Below are 24,137 nucleotides of genomic sequence, written 5' to 3' on the forward strand. Positions count from 1 at the left end.
GAGCTCTGAGCTCAGCAGTGAAGTCACAAGGACCAGGGCTCATCTCCTATGCTCAGGAGGTGAGCATATGCCCAAGCATTCCCTTTGGGACTCCTACAAAACAAGCACTGAGATTGGACTAGGAAAGGAATACATGGATGGATCTTGGCTGAATAGGACCCATCCACAGGCCTTTCCTTATTCTTTCACCATGCTTTGAGAGAACTTGGAGTTGTCTTAGAAATGCAGTAAACCTGCTGCTTTTCTCTTGTCCAAGCAAGCCTTGTGCATCATGGTTATTCATTCAAAACACAGTGTGTTTCTCATGTCTTTGCTGGGACCTTTGTCAGCTATGTGTTGTCACAGCATCCTAAAAGTTTATTTGTTTGCCTTTGTTCTTTAATCAGTTCCTTCATCTATTTTGTGCCACAAACAATTGTGCAGGTGCAGAGTAAACAGCGTTCCTGGCTGAGTCATGGCCAGAGCCAGTGTTGGAAGCTCCTGTACTGTGCAGGCCCACAGAGCTGTGCTGAGGACAGACTGTGCAAAATTAAGCAGGAGTGTCTCTCTGCATGTTTGAGTGTTTGTAAGATACGAGCAATATCTCCATGTTGCTGATATTAAAATAAAAGTATTTAACAATAATAATAGGGCTTTGATATGAAGGGCTTATACCTGATGTACTTGCAAGGAAGTTGTCCCTCAAGACCTTGGTCTTTCCATTTTAAAAGAACTTTTTGTCTTCCTTGCGTTATTTATTCTTGGAAACATTCCTTCCATCAGTATGGGCTTAGATAGACAGGAGTGTCTTACTCCAAGCTGGGAGACAAAACCAAATGACCTTTCCTGCAATGATTTATGGCTCACAGTAGCACATCTACACTGGTTAAAAACCCCTGTACCCATAATTCACATAATTATACTGGTATAACCTGTTAAGGTATATAATAGTCTGAGGAATCCAAAGAGTTGTCCAACAAAAACAGGAAACACAGATGGGGTGTCCAGATTATTTTTATGTATCAGAAGGTTAGAATACACCTGAAATTTGTGTGTGGCCATTATGCATCTAAAAGAGGCACAGTAGGGCAAGGACTTTTTTCCTCTGTGCCTTTTATGCTGTAATTTTTATAAATCATTTATACATGGGTAAAAATAAAGGTCCATATTTTAGTGCAGGTGGAAGGATTTTTTGGTGGCAAGAATGGTGGCCCATAATACATAAAAGGCAGAATTTGTCATGACAGAGCTCCAGTTATCTCATAAAAAATACAAGTTCAAAAATGTGCAAAGCATTCTGTAAGAAATAATACATCTGAAGTATCAAAGAATCTGTGTGGGCCTGCGCTGCCTAAAATATACCCTGGAGACTAAAGTAGATCAATGAGTGTTTACTTTCACAAGGTATGTTCTGTTTGATCAGATTAATTTGAAATTCTAAGTAATGACTGGAAATCAGGGTAATGGTCAATTAACACAGTAAAGCTGTAGAGACTGATAACAAAGAAGGAAAAGAGCAGAGCCACTATTACAAAAAGGACCCATATCTTTGCCCTACAGATTAACTGCAGCGCTCAGCAAAGCAGTGCTGCCTGACCTGGCCAAAGCTGGAGGGATCTGCCTGAGTCTCCAACTCTTAACCTCTCCTCTTCTCCAGGTGTTAAAACTGATAAGTGCACAGAAGGCCATGATGGGTTTTTCAGATTCGCTGTCAGCCTGGTAAAGGCAGTAGATCTGCTCAGAAAAATTAGCCAGGACAGCAGCTTGTCTTACGTTAGGATTTGGCAAAGGTTCATCTTGTCAGAATCCTTTCTACCCATGTAGGCTTGGCAGACTTGGATGTTTGTGGTGTTGCTGGTAGCTTTTTATCTCTGCAGGCTCCTTTAGCTACTTTAAAAGTGAAGGCCATTCTTACACAGGTTCACATGATGTCTTCTATCATGTCTGTAAGGTGCAAGTGTTTGATTTGCGTTCCGTGTAATGCCAGCATGCAACAGAGGATAATCCATGAGGAATTTCCAGTGTAGCTTCCCAGGACCCCCTGTATTACATCCATTCTGTGTGGGATACATGTTTCAGTAGACAGGTAAACTAATGGTGACATGCAAAACTGATGGGCAGTTTTCTCATGTAGTATTATGTGCTGCAGATTCCCAGTCACTGCACTCACTGACCTTGTTCAAAACAGCAGATGAACTTATTCCTGCAGTTTTTATGTTGTGCATCTGCAGCTCATTTGAAATAGGCACTGTGGGTGTTCTTGTAGCTCTAGTTCTCTACAGGCATGAGAGAAGCAGGATTTGTGGGATGGGGGAGAACTTCTTAATTAGTCTGACTGATTTAGCTGGGGTAAAATATGTCACACCTTCCAGGCTGAAAGAAAAAGTCCAATAGCAGAGTCTACAAGTGCTTGTCCTCTATAAATTATGGTGTCCCTAACTTCTCTGAGGTGTTAGAGCCTCACAATCCATCAGCCTATTCAGGAGAGAGATTAAGAGGAAAAGTGGATGTGGAAGTTTTGCCTTTTTTAGATCTTGCCAGGAAATAAATCACTGAATATGAGTATGCAAAGAAGATTATCTTGCTGATAGCAATTATGTAAAAACCTGTGTGCATTTCAGTTGTCAATATTGCTAGTCCAGAGTCACTTATAATGGTGCAATTGCATTGCCAAAGAAAATAGAAGCAGCATAGGTGCTACAAAATTACTTAACTCCTTTCAGAGGCATATTGTCCTGTAACAGCAAGATGGGAAAAATAAAGAAACTGAGGGAGGGCCCTTTAATTAATCCACTGTGATCTTCTTGCTTTTGAATTATTCAAGAGGGAGCCTTGGGCTTGAGGCAAAATTTCTTTTGGCGCATTTATTTCAGTGCCAGTAACAGTATAAAAAGAAATTAAACATTTGGAGGAAAGGTCATAGAATTGATTTTAAAGTACCATTAATTGTCAAAAATAATAATCACTCTCTTTTATCTATGTGATTGTTTTTAGTATGCTCTTGACTACTGTGCTCCTATTATACTATTTTCTGCTCCCTTTTACTTAGTGTACTGTTGCATGCTGTATTTTAGAAAAATATTTAAGTGAGATAAGGCCATTTGATACAAAGAAATAAACAGTGTCTGCTAGACTGTGTTGACCCCTGAAGATCCACATCTAAAAGGCAGGATATCATATTTATCCCAAAGATTGGTCTGAAGACAGGGCATGTTTTGCATTGCTTAGTAAAAGGTTTTTTACAGTAGGTTTTTGTTTAAAACATTCACTTCCAACATCCCTAAATAGCATTGTAACTGAAGCACTCCTGAGAGGTAGCTTTCAAAAGATTCTTGTCTGCAGGATGCATGGCCCTGAGTGTGTTTTTAAGTGATAAATTTGTAAATATTTTTAATGAAATAACACAATGGGAAAAGCAGTATTCTTCTGGGTGATGGCTTCAGGGCACTTCTCATGTATTTTCAGGTTTGCCTCACTGCAAACTTCGGGCCATGCATTCCAAAGCTTCTTCATACGTGGCTCGGGTATGTGGAATTGTGGAGAATGATTTGAATGTTTTAACCTAGAAGCCTTTCAGATAACTCACACTAATCTGTGCAACTGAATCAAGTGGTCCCAAGAGATAAATTCCTTAAATCTACGAAGCTTGACAGAGCTTTTACTGAAGGGAAAGGTGTAGGGCAACCTACATGCTATAGAAAGGCATGGGAATTTGGGGATTTTATGAGAGGAGGAAAAGCAAACTGGGAGCACTTAGTAGCAACCATGAGTAGTTTTGTTTGGAGAGCCATACTAGACCCTCTCAGGAGGAATATTTAGCTGAGGGATTGACAAGGACAGAGAGCTCAGGGATTGTGCTAAGGGCAGGCAGCTGCAGGCAGTGGCAGAGCTTCACACGCTGCTCTCGGTTGGCTTTGTGTAAAGGCTGTAAAGAAGGCACTAGGAAGATTCTTTTCGGAAGCTTGGGTGAATGGAAAACAGACATTTTATTGCCTCTGCACTGAAGAGAGAACAAAACCCTTTATTTTGTTGTTATTTAGCTATTTATCCCAGAGAAAGAGGCTAGAAACTTGATTTTAAGCACTAGAAAAAACAGGCATTCGTTTTGTAGTTATTGCACTCATGTTGGCAGGGAAGAACATGATACTTTGGGTGATTTAAGCCAAAAGAGAGTTGTATGGTTGGGGTTTTTGGAGCAAGTTGGCTAGGTTTGGGGTTTTTTGCCTTCTCTTAGGACAAAGCAGGCTTGGAGTTGGGACAAGAAAGTCCTTTTGAGGAATTGTATTGTATTTTCTTTTTGGCATGCCAAGATTTCTTGATGTGAGCATTACGACCAGCACTTGCTTTAAATCAGCAAATTCTCATGAAGCCAAATCTTTTTATAAACTGGTCTCTTCTAATCAATTCACATCTACCAGTCCATTATATCATACTGTATGCAACAAGCCCCCATTTATGTATTTTATACAGTCACATATACTTACATAAGTTAGTGTAAGATATCACTACCCTCAATCCACTTTTGAAAAAGAAAGATTGTAAGGTGGTGTTTAAAGACATGGTAGTGTTAAGTGAAGAAAGTGAGCTAGAGGGTTTGTTTTTTAAAAAATCTTCTGTGGTGGCGTGTAATATTAAAAAAACAACTGAAAAAACTGAACTTCAGTATTAGCAAGATTTATTAAGTCTTTCATGTTTGGACAGAAGCAGCATGTCACACTTAGAACTATTTTTAATGGCCCAGAAGTAAAAAAAAAAATAAGGAATATGTTTTCTAGGCAATACACATTTGGAAATAAAAATACTCAGTGAGTTAATTTTGTCCTTGTGTTTGCCCTTGTGTTTAATTTCTTATAAACCCATATAGAAAGTGAAGGGATTCTTGTACCTTAGCTTGATGAAGAAAGCTGGGGACAGTTCGCATAAATCCCTTCAAAGTAATTTTAAAGCTGCTTTGAACGTGACAAGTGTTTAAGTGAATTATGTTGATAGACAGGTTTCATTAATTAAAGTGATGTCATTTGGTGTCTCAAACAGTTGTCCTGATTTTTCATCTGGGGCAGTGTAACTGGAGGTCAACATGTGGTCAGCTTTACTTTGAAAGTAACCACTGTGCTCCTTTTAAAAGGGTGATGTCAGTCCTTTTCACATTTGAGTGTGTTGGTGAGCAAAGGAGGGTGCTTATTGCAATTTCTTGCCCTGGTAATGGTGCCTACTGTGTTTGGAGCCAAGGCACTTTGCTGGGGACTTTCCAGTGAAGTCTGGTTGCCAGAGACACTTGGCCTCATGGTGTCACCTTCAGCAGAAGTGCTGAAATCTGTCCGTACTTCAAAAAAACCCCAAAAAACTCGGAACACTACGAGTTGGGCTTGCTTTCCTACCTTGGAGAGGGAGAGAGGGAACATCCCTGCTCCTTCCAGGCGCTCTCCTGGTGGCCAGGGGATGGATGGCACCCACCTGCCCTCAGCCTGCCTCTATGGTCAAGGTAGCAGGTAAAGCAGGACGGGCCGTTCTGTTGTGTTCAGGACACTTGCTGCTGTGAAGGTGAAACTCAGGAGGTTTGTAATCTCTGGGCAGGTATTGCTTGTGCAGGTGCAGGGCAGCGAGCAGCTGAGGGGAGATAACCACCAAGATAACTAGACACCCCCCACAAGCCTCTTTTGTCTTGCATGCCTGCCACAATAAAAGAATTATTAATTTTCTTTACCACTCTGGCAGATAAAGATAACCTCTCTTTGAAGGTAATTTGGCAGCTATCTAGGCCTTTTAATGAAGGTGCTGCAAGCAGAGTGGTTTCTTGGCAGCTCCTTGCTGGTGTCGTGCAGAGTTTGAGGGAACTGATCCCCCCTTGCCTTCCCTGTCTCCCCCAGGTTCCTCTTGAAGCCGTCTTTCTTGTGGGACACTGATGTGTACTTCAGGATACTGCCAAAAAGTCCTTTAGAAACAGTTTTGGGCTTTTTGACAAGAAAGTTTTAAGTTATCTTTGCTGACAGAACAATCTGTGAGCTTTAGCACTCATCAGTTTTACACCAGACTTTTGGTAGATGTGACGGTACATCTGAAATTTGGTTCAGAGCTGTTGACTAACTCCAGTTGAGGCACTTTGCCAATGTCTTAGTTATGTCCCTTTATCCATTGCTATAAAGCTCAGTATGAAGTTGATGTTAAACTGCCTTTCATCTTTCTGAAGGTAGCAATATTTGAAATAGATGTATATACTTGCATTTCTAGTTACTGTACTTTGCTCTAACGTCCTGGTTTTTAGAAATATAACTGCTCTGACTTTCAGCCTTCAAAAGTGGTTTTATTATGAAAAATATTAATATAGAAAAGAGTTGTCCAAGAGTAACAATTGGTCTTTGAGTACATGCAGGAGAGTGCTCTACCATGATCACCCCTTTGATAACCTTACTCTCTGTGGACTGAGGTCACTAGAGTATTAATTACCTTCCAGAGATATAATTCCCTTTATATTTCTGCTTTAGAAGGCATTGATAGACTTATCATGTAAAAGCATCAATTTCAATGGACATGTAGTAGATGCCTCTGCAAGTGCCAGGGGTTTTAAAGGTAGCTTTGAAGTTGAAGAACTGAGCTGGGAGCTCCTGCCTGACTTGTAGAGATATATCTTTCATGGTGTGTAACTGAGAACAGGTAAATAATTACCTATGGTGCAGGTCCTTAGAGTACTTGGCACAAAATTGTTTAATTATTTCAGGGGCTGTGTTTGAAAACAAAGCAGTCATGCAGCACTTGACTGGAGAACTAGAAAAATGGTTTGCCTACCTCCATTTTCTCTTTTCCCCTTCAGATAATAAGATTTTGATGAAGAGGTGGCTGGGTTGTGGTGTGTGGGTTTTTTTCATTATTGGGTTTTTTTGCTGTTTGTTTTTTGTTCCCCGAACTATTCTCTGTTGAGGGCCACATCCCTTTCAGTGAGGAACATACCTGTTTCTACAAGGTCCTTCTCAGATAAGAATGGTAAGACTTATCTGATATGGTTGAAATAACCTAAAGTGCAAAATTATTTTATGCTAATTAAAAGCAAGGTAATAAAGGTTGGAAAGATTCTTCAAATACTTTAAACTATGTATATGTTTTCCAATGCATCTTCTTCTGAGTGTGCAAGTAAATTCATTTCCAAAAGAATGCTCAGCATTTGAAAGTATGGGGAAGTTTATTTGAAAATAAAACAAACTGTGCTTGGTTTTGCAGTCAGAGATTGGCCCAGGTGCATGGGTTGGCCTACTTCTACAAGTAGCATATTTTGAAATAAACAAAATAAACAATAAACAAGAAAGAGCAGCCAAGCCCTAAGGAAGAGGAAGAAATGTTCTTGTGTTCAGTTTATTAGCAAGAGACAATCTCTCTTGCTCTCCATCTTTGGGTTCTCATCTTGTGTTGGGGTCTGTGGTGTTCATCTCTTTTGGAAGCAGCGACTCATTGCTCTCTCCTCCAAGAAGTCATGATGTGAGGAAATGAATATATTTTAGGATTGCAGCAAGAGATCAGCCTTTAAAAGATACTAGAATCTTCACAATTTTAGTTAGAAATAATAAAGGTTATATTTCGTATATATTCCTATGAGTTCAGCACCTAAGATTTCAAGAAAACTATAAATTACTGCAAGATGCTCAATAATTCACTACAGCTGTCCATCCTAAATGTTCATATGGCGACCAAGATCTTTTGAGCAGATAGAAGTGCAAATGGACCAAAAGAGCAGGGAAGAATATGCTGTAGCATCATATGTGATTTGGTCAGCGATGGCTTTGATCCAGAATATTTTTGTTTTCCATATCAAAAAAGATTCCTGACCAGCCCACTGGGCTTTGCATTGACCTCAGCTGCACTGACAAAAGTAAAAGTTGTAATTCCTAATATCATAAGGGAGAAGGAATATGTGTGGGCATGGACTTCAAGGCTGTGACAGAGCCCCAGCAGCACAACTACAGTCCCCAGAGTGCAGACTCAGCACAGTTTGGGTGTGAATACTTGACTTGGCTTTGAATACTTGACAGAGTGGTGCTTTTACTCCTGTTGCTGCCAATGGCAAGAAGTGTGTGGAGGCAAAGTGAAGCAGCAGAGTTGTCTTTCCCTCAAGCCTCTGAGCATTCAGGGCAGTATAAACACCATCTGCAGTCCCTACAGGTGGTTCATCCCACCTATGTTCTGGGAGTGTTTCAAAGCCATTGGCTCCAGGTAATTCAAATTCTAGTAATTACCATACTGGAGACAATTTCTAGGAATGAAGTGTAGACAAAAAAGGGCACCATCACTACAAACAGAGGGAACTGAGGAGAAAATAACACTTTTAAACACATTTAAAGTTCTGATTTATTGGATATCGATTCTCTTTGAATAAGCAAGGATATATATTTGAATCAAAATTACTTAATTAATTTAATCAATAAATTGTGGGTTAAATAATTTTGTTCATAGCTATCTTAGAGTGGCATATTTAACATTTATGTAACTGATATGCTTGATAAGACAATTGCAATGTAGATTCAGTGGCTATAAATTTTAAGAGAAAAGTGTTAAGCATACTTGTCTGGAAGAAGAAGAGAAAGAATTTTTCTGTAGGCCTTTTTCATGCAATCAGGGTTCCAAGACATGGTTTCCCTGACAAAGGTAGTACAAATAAGGACTAGGCGTACATGAAGGAGTAGAAAAGCTTTCCATACACTGAGGTCTAATGAAAGCAAAATGAGACTGGTTAGAAGTGACTTCATTGGGAGTGAAGTTTAAAAGCTTGTTATGCTTAGTAATGCTGTCTATTTGGTTATGTGGCTGGAAAGCTGTTTTTTGGATAAGAATAAAAAAGTCATGCTTCAGGACAAAACATGAAAGCAAATTATTATTAGTATTATGCCTACTGAGAGAAGTTTCAGCACTTTACATAAAAACAAACAAGCTTCCCACACACACATACACTTTAAAGCTTTGTATGTGAACTGTAAATTGCTGCCAAGGAAAGTGCATGTTTTTATTTTAGTTGATATATTTTAATTGGATTTTAAGTGGCTCATGAATAAACTGCCTTACATTAATATATTGTCTCTCAATTAGAATGTACACAAACATCTGAACTGTGTAGTGATGAGACTGATGGGCATTATTCAAAAACTAAGAGATACAGCCTCTCCTCTGCAGTATTCTCCCCTTCCTTTTCTACGTGTGTCACTGTGATGTGGTTTCTGATTTAAGGGTCATTCCCCAACATTTTATTGTACCCTTTGATAAAATTGTTTTCTCGTTTAAACTGTTTTAAAAACTTCACTGTTTTCTACTGTTTTTCCTGAGATATGCTGGTTTTGGTTTTTTTTTTTTTTTTCAAGCTGCAGCCTGGGTGTAATCACTGCTTTATCTGCTTGTGTGGGGTCTTGGGAAGAGGGGGAGAAAGAAGGGCTTCCATCCTGCCCTCATTCTCTGCTGCATATGCCAAGCATCCTGGTACAAAACCAACTCTCCTCTCTTCTCCTGAACAGAAGCAGTAATTCAGTAGTGGTAGAAGGCACCCTCCAGCCCTCAGGAGGGCCTGAGTAACATGGCAGACAAACATACAAAATGGCATTACAAGGGTGCAGCTCTTTGCTAGCAGTTGTTCAGGTCTAAGTTATTTAATAATGTGAAGGGTGGTTCCACAGCTTAATGGGCTGTTAGCTAAATAACTACAAGTAGCCCTGTGAATATGCACAGCCACTCCCCTTCTCCTTTAATTATCCAGTTTTATCATGTTTTCCCATCTACGCCTCTACTCTGCTTTTGAAGCTGGTTTTCTTACCCAGATGCCTCCGTCTCATCCTTCATTCTGCTGCTCCAGCGTGAAATGCAGATGTGTGAGTGGTACAGAAGAGAGTTGCAATAAGCTGTTGTCTGCCTGTGAAGCAGGGAGCTTTGGAAAGCAGTTGTTGCTGACAGGCTACCTAGTGCTTTTGCTAAGTGTTGCAGAGATTGACACTTCATGTAAAAAAATGGGAAAAATAGAAATGGTAGGTTTTCTCCCTTGCCCATGAATAATCCCATTGATGTTCCACTGAATAGTCAAAGAACGAGAGCTAGCAAATTCAGATTACTGCATATTTATATTATTAATTCCTCCATTATTCTGCTAAGAAACAACAGAGCACAGTTTCCCTGAAACTAAGAGAGAATGCAGAATTGGTTTTCACTTAATTGGCTCTTTTGAGACAAGTCTCTTTGAGAAGCAGGATGTTGTTAGTCCACTGTGTAAAGACAGTGTAACAATACACCTAACACATAGTCCAGAAACAGCTGTGTGCAGGGGGCTGTATTTCAGGGGTAAAAATATCCTCGTAGCTTTCAAGTAGAAATGAGAATTTATACAAATGCAACTTTGTCAAGAAGTCTGCACTAGCACAGAAAATCAGTCAGTGAAAACTTAATATCAAAATGTCCAGTGGAAATAATCATTGTCTCAAAAAAACATAGGTTGACTTTAATTTAAAGTCTATTTTGATAGTCATGGTCTTCATTCTTAGAAAGCTAATAAAGAGTGAGAATAGGGTTCACTGAGCATGAAAAATACAGGATTTGGCTTAAAAATTGAGATGTAGTCAGTAATGTATAGTGGAGTTTGCTTTTCTCTTCCTGACACCAGTGTAAGTTTTAAGTACTTTCAAAAATGTTTGTAATTATGTTAAATATTTGTAAGACTCATTTACCTAAAGATGGTATTATACAAATGTAACAGATTACAAATTATCCTCACCTTTAATTGTCTGTTGTTGGGTAAAGTTCAAGTTCAGTGAGGTGTTAGTCTTGTAGTTGCTGTCTGTTGCAATTTTATCAAGATTCTCATCACTGCTTAAATTCAGTCTAATAGCATGGAAAAGTAGTTAAGACTTATCAAATAGTTGTGTAGTGTTAAGATCTCAAGAAAGAAAATGAGTCATGGTGCTCAGCACCTCAATGGAATTGGTACCTGAAGGAAACAGATGTTCTGTTCAGGAAAAAATAGTGGAAGGGAGTCCTTAACTATGAACCAGTTTCATCCTCAACATTTTGAAGCCATGTGTTTTGTGTTGCGTTTCTAAAGCAACAGCAGCATCCAAAACCTCACAGCAGCATCTCCCAGCACAGTCTACCCTCATGACAAGCGTCTTTCAATTTTACTTGCAGAATGACTTAAGTTTTGACTCAGGAGGGCATTTGTAAACATTTGTTAGTCCATTCCTGTTTGACATTTCAGCATATATATAAATCATTTGCTCAAAGCCTTTAATCCTTACGCTTTGCAAAGCAGAGGGTAGTTAGCGATGACAATGATGATTATCTGACACAGACAAGTGGACATTTCTTTAAGGATCAGGATCCTATGCAAAGCAGTGTTTTCAATTCTTGCATCATCCAGTTTCTATTTGCAGATTTGGCTTTAATTTCAGCAGCTACCTTGTTGTGTCCTTTACACAGTCCTGAAAGAAAGAACCAACGAAGGCCACTATTTCTTCAAATTATACCTGTTACTGCTAAATGCAATAGCTCTGCTGCTGCATTTGCAGGTTCATACTAGAAAGGAAAACCAGTGAAGAAAGACTGTATTTACTAAATGATTTTATGGGGAGGATCACTCAAAACATTACATTTGGAAATTGTGAAAGTAGGGAACTGTGTAGTACTTCCCTTGTCCACCCCAAAGCAATGATCAAAACAACAAATACCAGCATAAGGGGAGGCCTTACCAGAGTGCTGGAGACCACTTAAATACTGAGGTAGATGTGCTTGGTACTAGCAATTTGCTTCAATTTCCAGAAAACCTACCTTTTCCTTGAGGAGTGCAAAATTGAATAGGAACTCACAAGTCAAGCAATTGGACATTCCATGGCACTTGCAAAAGATGATTTAAAATATCAATTAAAAAGTTACCACATTTTTGCAGGTGAAGAGTAACTTTCTGTGAATACTTTCTGTATTTTCTGTTAATTTATTTTGTGGATTAATAGCTAACTCAGCTTCCATCCCTTTTATCTTACTGCAGTGTTTCCTCAGTAGTATTCCCCTAGAATCCTTATCAGAGGGACCAGGCAGTCCTTGGCCCACTGCAGTTACAAGCAGCAGAGCCAGGGGCGCATGGCTGCCTGGAATGTTTGAGGGAGCAGCTCTGAAGAGCTGGGAAGCAGGTGAAATGGCTCCAGGTGTCGTGAAAGCCACCTCAAAACTTGTACTGTGCCTAAGCTGTGGGTACTGTGCACAGGGGTGGTCCTAGCAGGCAGAAACATCTTACAAACTCATGACAAAACACTTATTCCAGACAACAGCCCATCCCTCAACATTATTCTGGATAATAAAGCAGAGCAAAATGCTTGGTTGAGTTTTACAAATATGCAGGTACTGTCTTGGTAAGATTTCTCTGGTATGTGGCTTCTTGAAGTTCATATTCATATTAAGAAGGATATATATGAAAACAAAAGCCTAATAATAAACTCTAGTTTATTTTCATGGAGATAAAATCTTTCAGAAAATAGCCTTGACTTGAAAAGGCATCTCAAGCTGAGTTTTAGTTTGTGAACTTGTTGCAGTACCATACTGCAAAGGATGAGGCAAATACCTAGTACACTTGCATGTTCAGTGATCTGTTGGTTAAAGTAATTTCTTCTTGTTGCTTAAGAAAAAGTACATCTTTTAAGTCTTTGTTAATACTCCAAGGCTTTCAAAACACTTAACAAGCCTGGCATTTGCAGGCTGGTAATATGTTTTGCATAATATCAATGGCCTGTCTTTGTGGCCCATGGGAAAAAGAAATCTTTTTCTTCTTTGTGGTGCATTCCCCAAGATAATTACAAGTGGAAACACTCTTTGTCTTCTGAAATCTTAATTCCAGCATCCCAGGTGTTTTGATGAAGCTTCCAGTATGTATCTAGCCAAAACAGTTTTGCAAAACTTAGCTGCATTTTAGTGGGAGAGTCAGTTATATTTCTTGTAACTTTATGGAGGCTTGCTGGAATATATTCAAACAAATGCAAGAAATGCTGTTTGATCTCTTCAGATGGTTAAATTGTGATTCCTGTTAGCACTGCTTTGGCTTGGTGCACCCTGTTTCCTAGTCAACTGAGGATGAAGTTGGAGGAGCTGGCAAGGCTATGATATTTACATAATGCCTTTTTTTCCTGTGAACCCTGAATGTGGATGGAAACAGCCTCTAATCTTCTTAGTGATCTAAGCAAAGACTGAATGCTTTGGGTCAAGCTGAGGTTTCGGATAGGCTCAGTTAGGAAAAAAAAAATATTCAGAAATCCCAGCTCTTCATAATGATTGCAAATGGAAATATTTACAGACTTAGCTAGTTAATGTTTCAGTAGTTGATAATATTTTTATTATTTCACCAGTTTGCAAAGACCACATAATCTGTTTTGAACCATACTTTTTGAGACTTCTTGGAAGCAGAACAAACAGGTCTTGTATTAAGCTCCGGGCACTGCTCGAGTTCATTCCCCTTAGGGTAGTTTTAAGTTGTATCATGAGAGATGAAAAGGCAAGTGTCAGAATAAGCATACAACCTCAAAATGACTGGAAAAGACTGCATATATGATCTTAATCCTTCTTACACTACTACCACTATGACGTAGTAAGAGGAGGATTTTTATTAGGTACCTTTCCTTTCATATCTCAGTTATTAAAACATACTGACTGGGGTTTTTGTTGTGTGTTACAGTAACATTAGCCTTTCGAACACTACTACCATAAACGTAAACATTTAATTTTTTTTTAAGTGGATAAATATCCTGAACTCAGGCTAGAAGTGACATTTCATGCTTGATTTGCCTTGCCTGCTTAGATTTTGTAATATTTTTTCATGCAGAAGTTACAGCTTGTCAGGCATTCTGAACCAATGTGCAAGTACAATATATTACAATGAAAAGGGGAAAAAAATCAGCCTGTCCTATTTACATTTTCCTTTTTCTTCAGGCTTACCTTCCCTAATCCAAAAAACTCATGTTGAGTCGTTTGACTTAATATTACCACAAGGAGTTTTATTATGTAATGCTTCTTCACATAGCATAAGATCACTCAGAGAGTGATTTCTCAGAACATGAAAGTTAGTAGAAGCTGCTGGCCCTCTTTTAATACCTGCAGCCTAATGTTTGCAAAGCAAATGGTCAGGTTTTATGTGATTGCTTTTGTAACTTTGGTTCAGTAACAGGCTTTTTATAGAATCAATATTACAACCATTCCCTGCTTGAACTTGTCACCACTGCATTTCATTAACTTTCTCAATATTTGATGCAAAATGTTTCTAATTAACATGCCTCTGAATAAAGAAAAAAAGGATTCTTAAAAACCTGTGTGCAGTCTGTATAATAATAAAATTTTATTCTCAGCTATGAAGACTTATAACATTTTATGACCTTTTTCAAAATTGCTGTTCCTATTCTTTTTATTTTTGTAAGTAGTGTATTTTAGAAACCCTTTTTTCTGTACTATAATTAATAACTAGAAAATGAAAACATAGTAAGGCAAGTGGGGACATGATTCATTATTGAGAAAAAAGAGCACAACCATACTCAGAACTGGTCTAATGTTCTAATATTTTCATTAAGGGAAATGCTTAGTAGATTTCTATCTTTTTGGTATGTGTTATCACTATTGCACACATTAGGCGTGCATCTGTTTTGGTTTTTCTCCCTTTATCTGCCAGGGAGGTGATCTGATTTGTTAAAAAGAGAAAAAGGAAAAAAAGAAAATTAAAAAAAAAGGAGGAAAAAAGGAAAAAAAGCAGGGAGTTGGAGTGGGGAGCAAAAGGGACACATATGTCAACTATGTTCTTGTGATTATCCAGAAATAAATTTGAAGAGTGTAAGATAATTTTGGCCATCCACTGTAAAAAAACATAAAATGTGAAGTGTAGGGATCAAGGGCAATTTCATGAACATGGCTGCCTTGCATTTCCTACGTGAAAGAAAAATATATAGAAAGGAATAAAAATACACACACACACACACACACACACACACACACACACATATATATATATATATATAAACTTTCTGTATGTATATTCTTTTTTACAACTAAAAGGAGATAAATACATAGGGGTACATAATCAGAAGAGGATATTGTAGGAGTCCAAATTGTGCTTGTAAAGGTTTATCAAAGGAGTTGACCAAATCTGACCACTGAGCTCTGTATTGTTATTCTAATGGGAAGAAATAAAAGATAGTAAGGGGCCTATGGCCTCAGAGAGCAACTTGTCAATGGGATTGAGGCAGTCTAAATCTGACTGTACCCAAACACAATTGCTCAGTCCTTCCTCCCTTTTCCCACCCTGGCAGCACGTTCTCCTTGCTCCTTTTTGCCTTCACTTCTGTGAGTGTGTCCCTGCCATGAAGAGTAATTGTCTCCTGCTCCACTTCCTTCACATTGTTAATTTTTGTCTGGGTGAGTAATCATCTCTGAGTTAGGGCATGAACTCCTGTGCCAGCATAAGGGTATCAGTGGATTCCTACAGCTGGAGGCCACAGGACCACACCTTTTAGTGGCAGCATGGATTTAAATCAAATGGAAAGCAATATGGAAAAGCAGCCTGAGCTTTACATGCATCGTGCCCCTTGTAACAGCAGCGTTCACTGTAATAACAGGAGAGATTTAGACAAGTATGCCACTGGGCTAATTAAGGGCTCTTCTGCTAAAGAGGCTTTTGTCTCAAGCTTTAGTTCTGGAGATCTGAATGTAGCTATATATATAAAATAGTTACTATACAACCACACAAACAAGACCAATTTTATGGCCTTGATTAAGACTTTTTTTTTTACATATATACCAGTATACAGCCATCAATACTCAAGTTTCAGCTTTGGGATTTTTTAAATTTAAAAGTGTTTAGGAAACAAATTACAGATGTTATTTTATTCTGTCTGTTTTCAGCCGATATTTCCATGAACATGATACGTTCATGAAGCTGGACATCACTCAAAGCATTCAGGTTCTCAGTTTGAAATGTAAATGAAATGGTTTCAGTGAATCTTCTCTTGTTGGAAACGGGAGCTGCATGTTTTGCTCTAAAAGCAATGCTGGACTGACTGTTCATCAGTAACTGTGAATAATTCTTAGTGATTTGAATAGGTTTTCAGAGTTTTGCAAGTTTAGTGTATGTGGAAACACCTGTAGGGTTCCCTTGCATTAGCTAAGCCTATGTTTGGAAATGTTCATGAATGTCTGAGGTAAAGCAATAAATAAGCCTGCGCTTCCATAGCTCTTGCTGATTTTTAAAATCTTTGTGCTGCTTGAAACAAATCTGATCAGAGTTTCAGCTTGATGATTACACTGTACTTTTTTCCTTGCTTCACCTTCCATCCTTTCATAAACTGGTAGGGATACAGTTCTCTTCCACGTTCATAGGAATATTTAACACTTACTGGTAAAGCTGATTTGAATTAAGTATGTTTTCCCAAAATTTGCTACTGCAAGATGGCCTGTTTTCACAATTATGACAATTACGTTGAATTATATTGTGCCCCCCCCCCCCCTTTTTTTCTTGTTATGAAAAGGCAGTGTCTTGGTTTTCCAGAACATGGTCTACCAGTCCCCTTACCATTCCTATAGTACTCTTGACATAAAATACAGGAACAGAAGGTTTAGAAAATACACCCCAATTCCTGACTAAACTGAAATGTCTCATGGATGCTTGTGCCCTTGATGTTTGGTTGCATTTACTTTCATGTTATCTCATGCTCTGTAGCATTAATGAAAGCAACGGGGCATTGTTTTGATCCTGTTGTTTATTTTTCTCCCTAGTTGTGTGCTGCCCACCTGCCAACCCGATCGGAGGCGCCCAACCACTACCAAGCAGTGTGTCGGGCTCTGTTTGCTGAAACAATGGAGCTCTACACTTTCCTGGCCAAAATTAAAAGTGCAAAAGAGGTAAGCAGTCTGAGAAGGTTTTCTGCTTTTGAGCTCATCACCATGTGAGTTTGGCTTACAAAATCACTTCTGTACCCAGCCAATAGGGAATGTCAGATGCTTGAGGAGGTATCTGTAGTTTTCAGGGAGTACACTCCTTCAGCAGAGGTTTTTTTTTTTTTAATTTTAGCCTGTAACCATTTACATCCCTCAGAATTTGTTATTAGTTGTGATTAGTCTATTTGGGAGTAAAGCAGAGTGTTTTCTTGGAGGGTAACACATTGCATACATGTACCCATTCCTGCATTCATATATGCAATATATTTGAGTCTAAACTCTTCTCTGGTGTTTTGGGGATGTTAGGAAGTGTCAGAACTTTGCCTGTTCTTCCTCAGCTCCTTCCCATGAGGGGATTCTCTTGCTGAGAATTATCTGAGAGATTCTTCTTGTTCATATTTTGTCCCCAGTCAGCAGCTTATCTTACCTTTTGCTGTATAATTGGTTTGTTGTCTGTCACATTGGTTTCACAGCAGAGCCAACTTTAAAAATAGAAAAATTTTCCCCTTCAGGTCACAATGCTTATGTTCACTGCTTGTTTGGCTGTTATTGTTGGCTGAAAGGCCATCCTGTGAACCATTGCAATTAACGGGTCTGGCTGAGGAGTGATTTTAAGGTTGATACTGCAAATAGTTTCAGTGATCTGGGCTGCAGAGTGGCCCCGTGAACAATTGTATTAAAACAGTCTGGGTGCTGGTAACATTGGAAAACTGGTGGGTGAGGGGAAGGGCAGGAAGGGAAACACATTTCTCAAAGCTGGTTTCTTCACCAAAGCAAACTTGTCCAGTAGCAACGCTTTCATAATTTTTTTTTCTTAATAAATCCCTGAAGGATTTTCTTTTCTTTTGTAAGTCAAGATCTACAGTACCTTTGAAAAACAGGATAAGATTTTACAGGCTGACCTAAAAATTTTGCTGCTGAAAAAGGCAGAGCTGTTCCACCCACGCACATGTACTCCCACTGTTTTCCTTCTTCTGGTTCTAGGGAAAAAATGCAGTAAATATCAAGCAAAACAAAAAGTAAAGGAGTTACTCCTTATCAGGTTAATGAGCTGAATCAGCTCATTAAAGGGTCAGATGAGCCTCAGATGAGTACAAGAGAGCTTTTAGAACACTGATGGTGGAAGATACAAACTAGTCAGAGATATAAGGGGCTGCTGCTCTTTCCTTCCTGAGTGAGATGCATCATCCAGGAGGGTGAATCCTTCTGAGACGTTCTTCTGCTGCACAGGTCACATTTCATCTCCACTTCTTCTCCAGTCCTATTCAAACTGAAAGCAATTTTTAAACTAAAGCAATGTCATGCAAGGATAATTTTGGCAATGTCAGCATGGCTAAAGAGCCACTTGTTTTCTGAAGTGCCTGTGTTATGGGACATCTGCATCCAATGTCCCTGATACAGGAAGCAGCCAGGATACAAGATCTCCATGCTAAAGCTGTCTCCCAAACCTTGACATCATTAATTTCACATCTTGGCTTTTAACTACTGGATATATTAACTGAGGGACCTGTGCTGGAAACACCTCACTCAAAAGCTATTGCAAAGTCCATGTTGAGACTCAAAGGTAACACCCTTCAGAGTTCTTTCTGCTCAGAGAGGAATTAAGTTTCCAATAGTTCTCAAACACCTTGGCCACAGTGAGCAGTAATAGGGCATCTTTGTTGTCAATGTCAAAATAAAACATTGTGGCCTATAACCATTTAAAATAATGTCTTAACAATAATATTTTTAAAAATATTTTTAAAAGTGGAAAGGCATTTTGAATTTGCAAATTACTTAATCACCTTTTATCATTGGGCATAAAAACCCAGCAACATCTGATCACACCATAGAGAATACTATGAGTTAATCCCAAATGAAAGAAGCCATTTGCCTCTCACAGACTGTTAGGCATTGATTCAAAGCACATTTAGGTCAAAGGAAGTAATCCTTGTGGATGGAATTTTGGCCGTACTGAATCCGTAAGACTTTTATTGCTGCATCTAACCAGGGCCAGGATTTTGACCTTTTGATTTCATTTTACTCTGGATCAGTCCCTGAGTAGGCATGTAAGAAATTACAGACAAAATTGTCTTGGAAGCAGCTTTTGGAATCTGAATACTTTGGGTTTATGATGTGCTTGGTCCTTGGTCATAGCTTTTATCTAACTATAGATTTGGAAGATATTTAATTTTGAAAATATTACAGTGTACAAAGTAAAAAATAGGTATGAAGAAAATATGAGGTGCAATGCTGTAAACTTTGTTGCACCATTTTAAAATGACCTTTATAGTTTATACTTGAGGCAAGCAGGGATCATATGATCACATTAGGTTTGTGGCAGTAAAAGCTGTGCTGTTGTTTACATGCTCTTCTGTCTTGCAAATACGCAGCAGAATCTTAAGTAATGAGGAGTACAGTTAAATACTCTTCTAGTGAATTCCTTTTTTCTTTTCCTTTTGTTGTTGTCATATAAGTAATGGGTATAAAGGAGATAAACACTGAATACTTCAATAAGGAAATTTTGTTGTCATGGATTTGTGGTGATTGCATTGGCAGAGAACTGGGGGAAAAGAACCAAGTTACATACATCAGTTCCAATTAAAAAAAATTATACTGTGTAATATTGTGGGTTTGACGCTAAAGATGCCAGGAATTTTAAATTGTTAGTTTGTTTCAAAAAATAACAGCCTAATTTGGAGATTGTCCTTTAGATTCCCTCAGACCTAGATGCTGTTGTGGATGCGAGATCAAAATGAAATTAAAAACACCAAAAAAGGGAAAGAATCCTCTGGAATTATTCAAAGTAACTTTCCTGTGGATAAAAATTACTTTGAAATTAATTGGATTCCTTCTAGGGCCACTGAGTGGCATCTGGGTATCTGTTTCCCAGGTGTATGAGGTTCATATTCTTTGGTCAGTAAATGCTTTGGTCAGCTTCACTGTAGTGGAAGAGGGAGAATTTTTATCAGTAAAAATTCACTTGCTTGGAGTGAACTAAATCTGACCTATATTATGCTGCAGCCTAGAACAGGTTTAGATGAGAAATAAACTGTGAAAGAGTCAGGAAAAAAATATTGCTGTGATGCTGTTTTCAATTTAGCCCTATAAAAACTTAGCCGAACTTTGAAAATCCAGGATTTCAAGAGGGATAGATTGGTAGGTAGGAGGGGTAGGTTTATAGGTTGTAATATGTTTTAATACTAATATATATACTGAGGAGTCATGTGTTCCCCAGTCATCATCTGTCATATAACAAACAGAGCATAGATTCACAAAGGGTTGGACTGGCATGAATTTGGGTGAGTGCATTAATCAGAGATGATGAAGCGATGAGTGAGCTGTTCATATCATCTCAATGGATGTCAAATAGAATGTTTAAGGCACTTCGTCACATACTTGATGCCATATGATTATTTCCAGTCGGATTCCCTGTGTATGAAAGGTCAGCAGCAAAGTTGACTGGCAGACAGGGAGATGGTACTTCCATTCTTGAAAAGTGTGAAATGTTTCATGTAGTGGATGCTCAGGATGGGCAGAGTTGAGAAAGATGTGATAGTGCTGTTGCAATAGTTAAAAAAACTAAACAACTAAAAGTTTTCTTTTTGCAAGGTGAAGTTTTTTTAACAAGCTTACTGGAGTGTTTTCCAGCTTGCTGGCAGCACCTGCATGCTGCTCAGGATCTGTAAAAGCTGCCCTTCCTGCAGACTCACCCTGGGTACCATCTGCTGGTATCCAGGAGCAGTTTTCTGATGGGCCAAGACCTCCTAGAACTTGTGATCTGCTGTTTAAGCTTTTACAGCTGATAACAAAGGTAGAGTACAGCTTGTTTTTCATGTCAAGAAGTGAGCTTTTAAAGTTGCAGTAAGAAAATCCCACAGAAGGGGATTCTCTCTCTCTTTTTTTTTTTTTTTTTTTAAATTGTTTTGGGGGGAAAGTGGCCTACAAGGTGAAGGAAATGCACACATTTATGGCAGGGGGCAAGGTAATTTGAATATCTGCTAAAAATTGATCCATATAAAAGAAAAGATCCATCTTTTTCAGGATCGTCCAAAAGTCATTGACATAACCTTTGGTGGCACCTGGCCATAGACAGAACTGTAGGCACAAATAAGTGATGTCCATGAGATAAAGCAAATGTTCCTGCTATGAAGTATCTGAAAAGGTCACACACATTGCTCAGAAATGGCATTAAGGGTGACTGGGAGAGACAGGGAGAGACTATGCAAGCGAAGGAATGCAAAATTGGTGCTCTGGATCAGACAGGGGATTCAGCAGGGCTGTATCCACATTGTGAACCTGCTTTTTTGAAGGGATATCTGTCCTAGTCCTCCTCTGGCTCCCTGTTGCTGCCCAGTGTTGCCTTCCCCTGGAGTTAATGTTCCACGTGCACTTCATGGCTGAGCAAACCAGCAAAGTGCCCTTGCTACAAAGAAGGCCAGTGGTGTCCCAGGCTGCATTAGGGGGAATGTTGCCAGCAGGTTGAGGGACGTGATCCTCCCCCTCTGCTCAGCACTGGTGAGGCCACAGCTGGAGTGCTGGGTCCAGCTCTGGGCTCCCCAGTGTAGGAGAGACATTGACACCATGGATAGAGTCCAGGGAAGGGCCAGGAAGATGATGAAGAACTGAAACAGCTCTCCTGTGAGGAAAGGCAGAGAGACCCAGGGCTGTTCAGTCTGGAAATGAGAAGGCTCATCAGTGTCTCTCAATACCCCAGGGAAGGGTGCGAACACAACAGCATCAGGCTCTTTTCAGTGGTGCTCAGTGACAGGACCAGAGGCAGTGGACACAAACTAAAGCTCAGGAGATTCCTCTAAACAGCCAGAAATACTGTTTTTACTGTGAGGGTGACAAAGATTGTCTGGGGAGGGTGTGGATTCTCTGTCCTTGTAGATATTCAAAAGCTGCTTGGACATGATGCTGGACAATTAGCTCTGGGTGGCCCTGCTTTAGCAGGGGGCTTAGACCAGCTGACTTCCAGAGAACTCTTTCACTCTCAAACACTTTGTGACTCTGTGGGTCATACCAATAAAGGTGATACTGGCATGTGGGATGTAGACCTGTGGGTGATAAACTCCTCAGCTGGCACAGGAGGTGCTAAAAAACACCATGTGATGCTGGCCAGTAGAGGAGATGAGTGTCCAGTACACAGATCTGTTGCAGTAGGTTTGACTTAAACCTCAAAAAGTTTTAGACATTGATGTACACACCCTAGAGCATCAAAATTCCAAAACTTAGTTCCTTCCAAAAATAATTAAGACTTTGTGTATTTTTATAATTGCCTACATCGCTAATTGCAGGGAAAATCCATGCTCATCAAAAACTCATCCATAATTTCATTATCCACACCGTGCTTTGTAATTAGGCTTTTGGTAAAAATAGAGAAAGCTCCCAATCTGTCATCTTTGTACTGTTCTTTTAAAACATGTTGTCTTGCATTTCTGTCCTTTCTGATGTAAAAACAATTCTTTCAGCCTGCCTGGATATATTTCAATACAATCTGTATGACATGCAAACATACAAATTCTATTTAGGTATACGCATGAAATGAAGTTGTTCATCTCTTTAATTCCTAGTTTCATGCCATACAAAGATTCAATTTCAAAAGAGTTAATGAAAAAGGTCAGGTGGCTATACTGCTGTATTATTTGTACAAAATATGATAATGGAGGTAGTTAATACATACCTAAACAATGTTAATGGCTAACTTATTTTGGAAATAGAGTCATTAGGCAAGTTATGCTCAAAAGTCTTGTGACTGTGAAAGTTGTCAAATACTCTGCTGCTTGGATTTTCAGAGAGCACAGCTGTAGAAATAAATTCATTCACAGACTTTTCAGCTCATAACTTCACCTTTGCCTACACTTCCAAGGCTCCAGTGACTCCACCTTTGCAGCTGTGTTTTCATCAGGCTTGTGGCTCCATTCTGATCAGTTTGATCCTTCAATTTAGGACCTTTAATAAAGGAAAATACTGCTGGTTTGTATTTGGTAGGGGAGGGTTTGGTTTTATTTTCTTGAGTGATGCAGCCACTGTCACTCAATCAGTGATACAAGCCCTTGGTTTGGGTTTTTTTGCCTCTCCTTACACAGTTATGTTGAGCAGCATGGTGACTACTGCCCCCTCCAGAGCTAAGTGCATCAGCCCATACCTCTGTACATGAAGAACTTTACTATCAGCTGGAGGTTTTCAGGGGCTGATTTAACTGATCCTATTCCCAGTTTGAATTAAATAAGGTTTGGGTTTTTTCAAAGACCTAGAGTAATGCTACTGCCTAAGCCCTTGGAATTTAAACCCATGTTGAATAGCTGAAGGTATATAAAAGGAGTTTTCCCCATATGTGAATGTTATGTATTTTTAAACTGAGCCTAGATGTGCAAGAATGTTTTACTAGTTTTACAGATAGCAGTGAAAAAATCAATTTAATCAGTGAACAAGTGACTCCTAATTTAGAGTATGAACTGGGAACTGCAGTTAACTGCTCTGCAGTTGGTGAAAGTCAAAGTCCAGGTCTGGATTCCCTAGAATACCACATTCATTAAAGCACTGTGTTTTTAGAAAGCATTTTATGGAAGGGAGTCTTTGACACTGTGCTGACAAGAGTCTTACATAAATTCCCATCTGTCACTGAGCACAGAAGAGCACATCTCAAATGTGGGCCACACAGCAGCAGCAAATCAGCTGCCTGCTTTTAATAGTACAGCAAGAGGTTTGAAGACATTTGATATTTTTATTACTAGCTTTTGCCACAAAATGCAGTCTTCTAAAAAAGTGGCCAAGTGCTGTAAAGGTTTTTAAAAAAGGTGAAAGTTCTTGAAACAGTAATTTCCTACACATCCAACCTTTATTGCCTGAACGAATGCCCAGGCTGTAATAGGTGAATTGGGTCTGAGGTTCTAGGATCATTTAGAAAAACCCTTTTAAGATGTTTCTGCTTTCTGGAATGGAAATGCATTTAGGGCATGTATTTATTGTACTGTAATAGCTTTTCTTAAGCCATTGTCCCAAGGGTAAGTGCAAGTGGCTACAGCAGCAACAGCTGAGGTTACTTGCAGGTTTTGGAACACAGCTGAATTCTGACAAAGGGTCTATTATATTTTAAATGTGTTGGTTTCTATTATTTACGGTTGAAACAGAGGCAGAAACCCACTGATGCTGGCTGAGGATGCTGGAGGGAAACCCTAATGTTCCATTTAGTCTACAAGTTTAAATATAATCATTTGTCACAGTGAATTTATTCCTTCCTAAGCAGCACCTGACAGTGC

General features: G+C 39.1%; 1 protein-coding gene across 4 annotated transcripts in view; it reads left to right on the forward strand.

The window, feature by feature from the left end:
* The window catches only part of SPIRE1 (spire type actin nucleation factor 1), a 128,842-nt gene that overhangs the window by 62,108 nt on the left and 42,597 nt on the right, over nucleotides 1-24,137 (forward strand). For all 4 annotated transcript variants that reach the window (XM_053977337.1, XM_053977345.1, XM_053977363.1 and 1 more), the window contains exon 4: nucleotides 16,732-16,857. In XM_053977337.1, coding sequence (XP_053833312.1) covers nucleotides 16,732-16,857 — 126 coding nt within the window. The remainder of the gene's footprint in view (nucleotides 1-16,731; nucleotides 16,858-24,137) is intronic.

Source organism: Vidua macroura, chromosome 1, assembly GCF_024509145.1.
Source record: "Vidua macroura isolate BioBank_ID:100142 chromosome 1, ASM2450914v1, whole genome shotgun sequence".
Taxonomy (NCBI): Eukaryota; Metazoa; Chordata; class Aves; order Passeriformes; family Viduidae; genus Vidua; species Vidua macroura.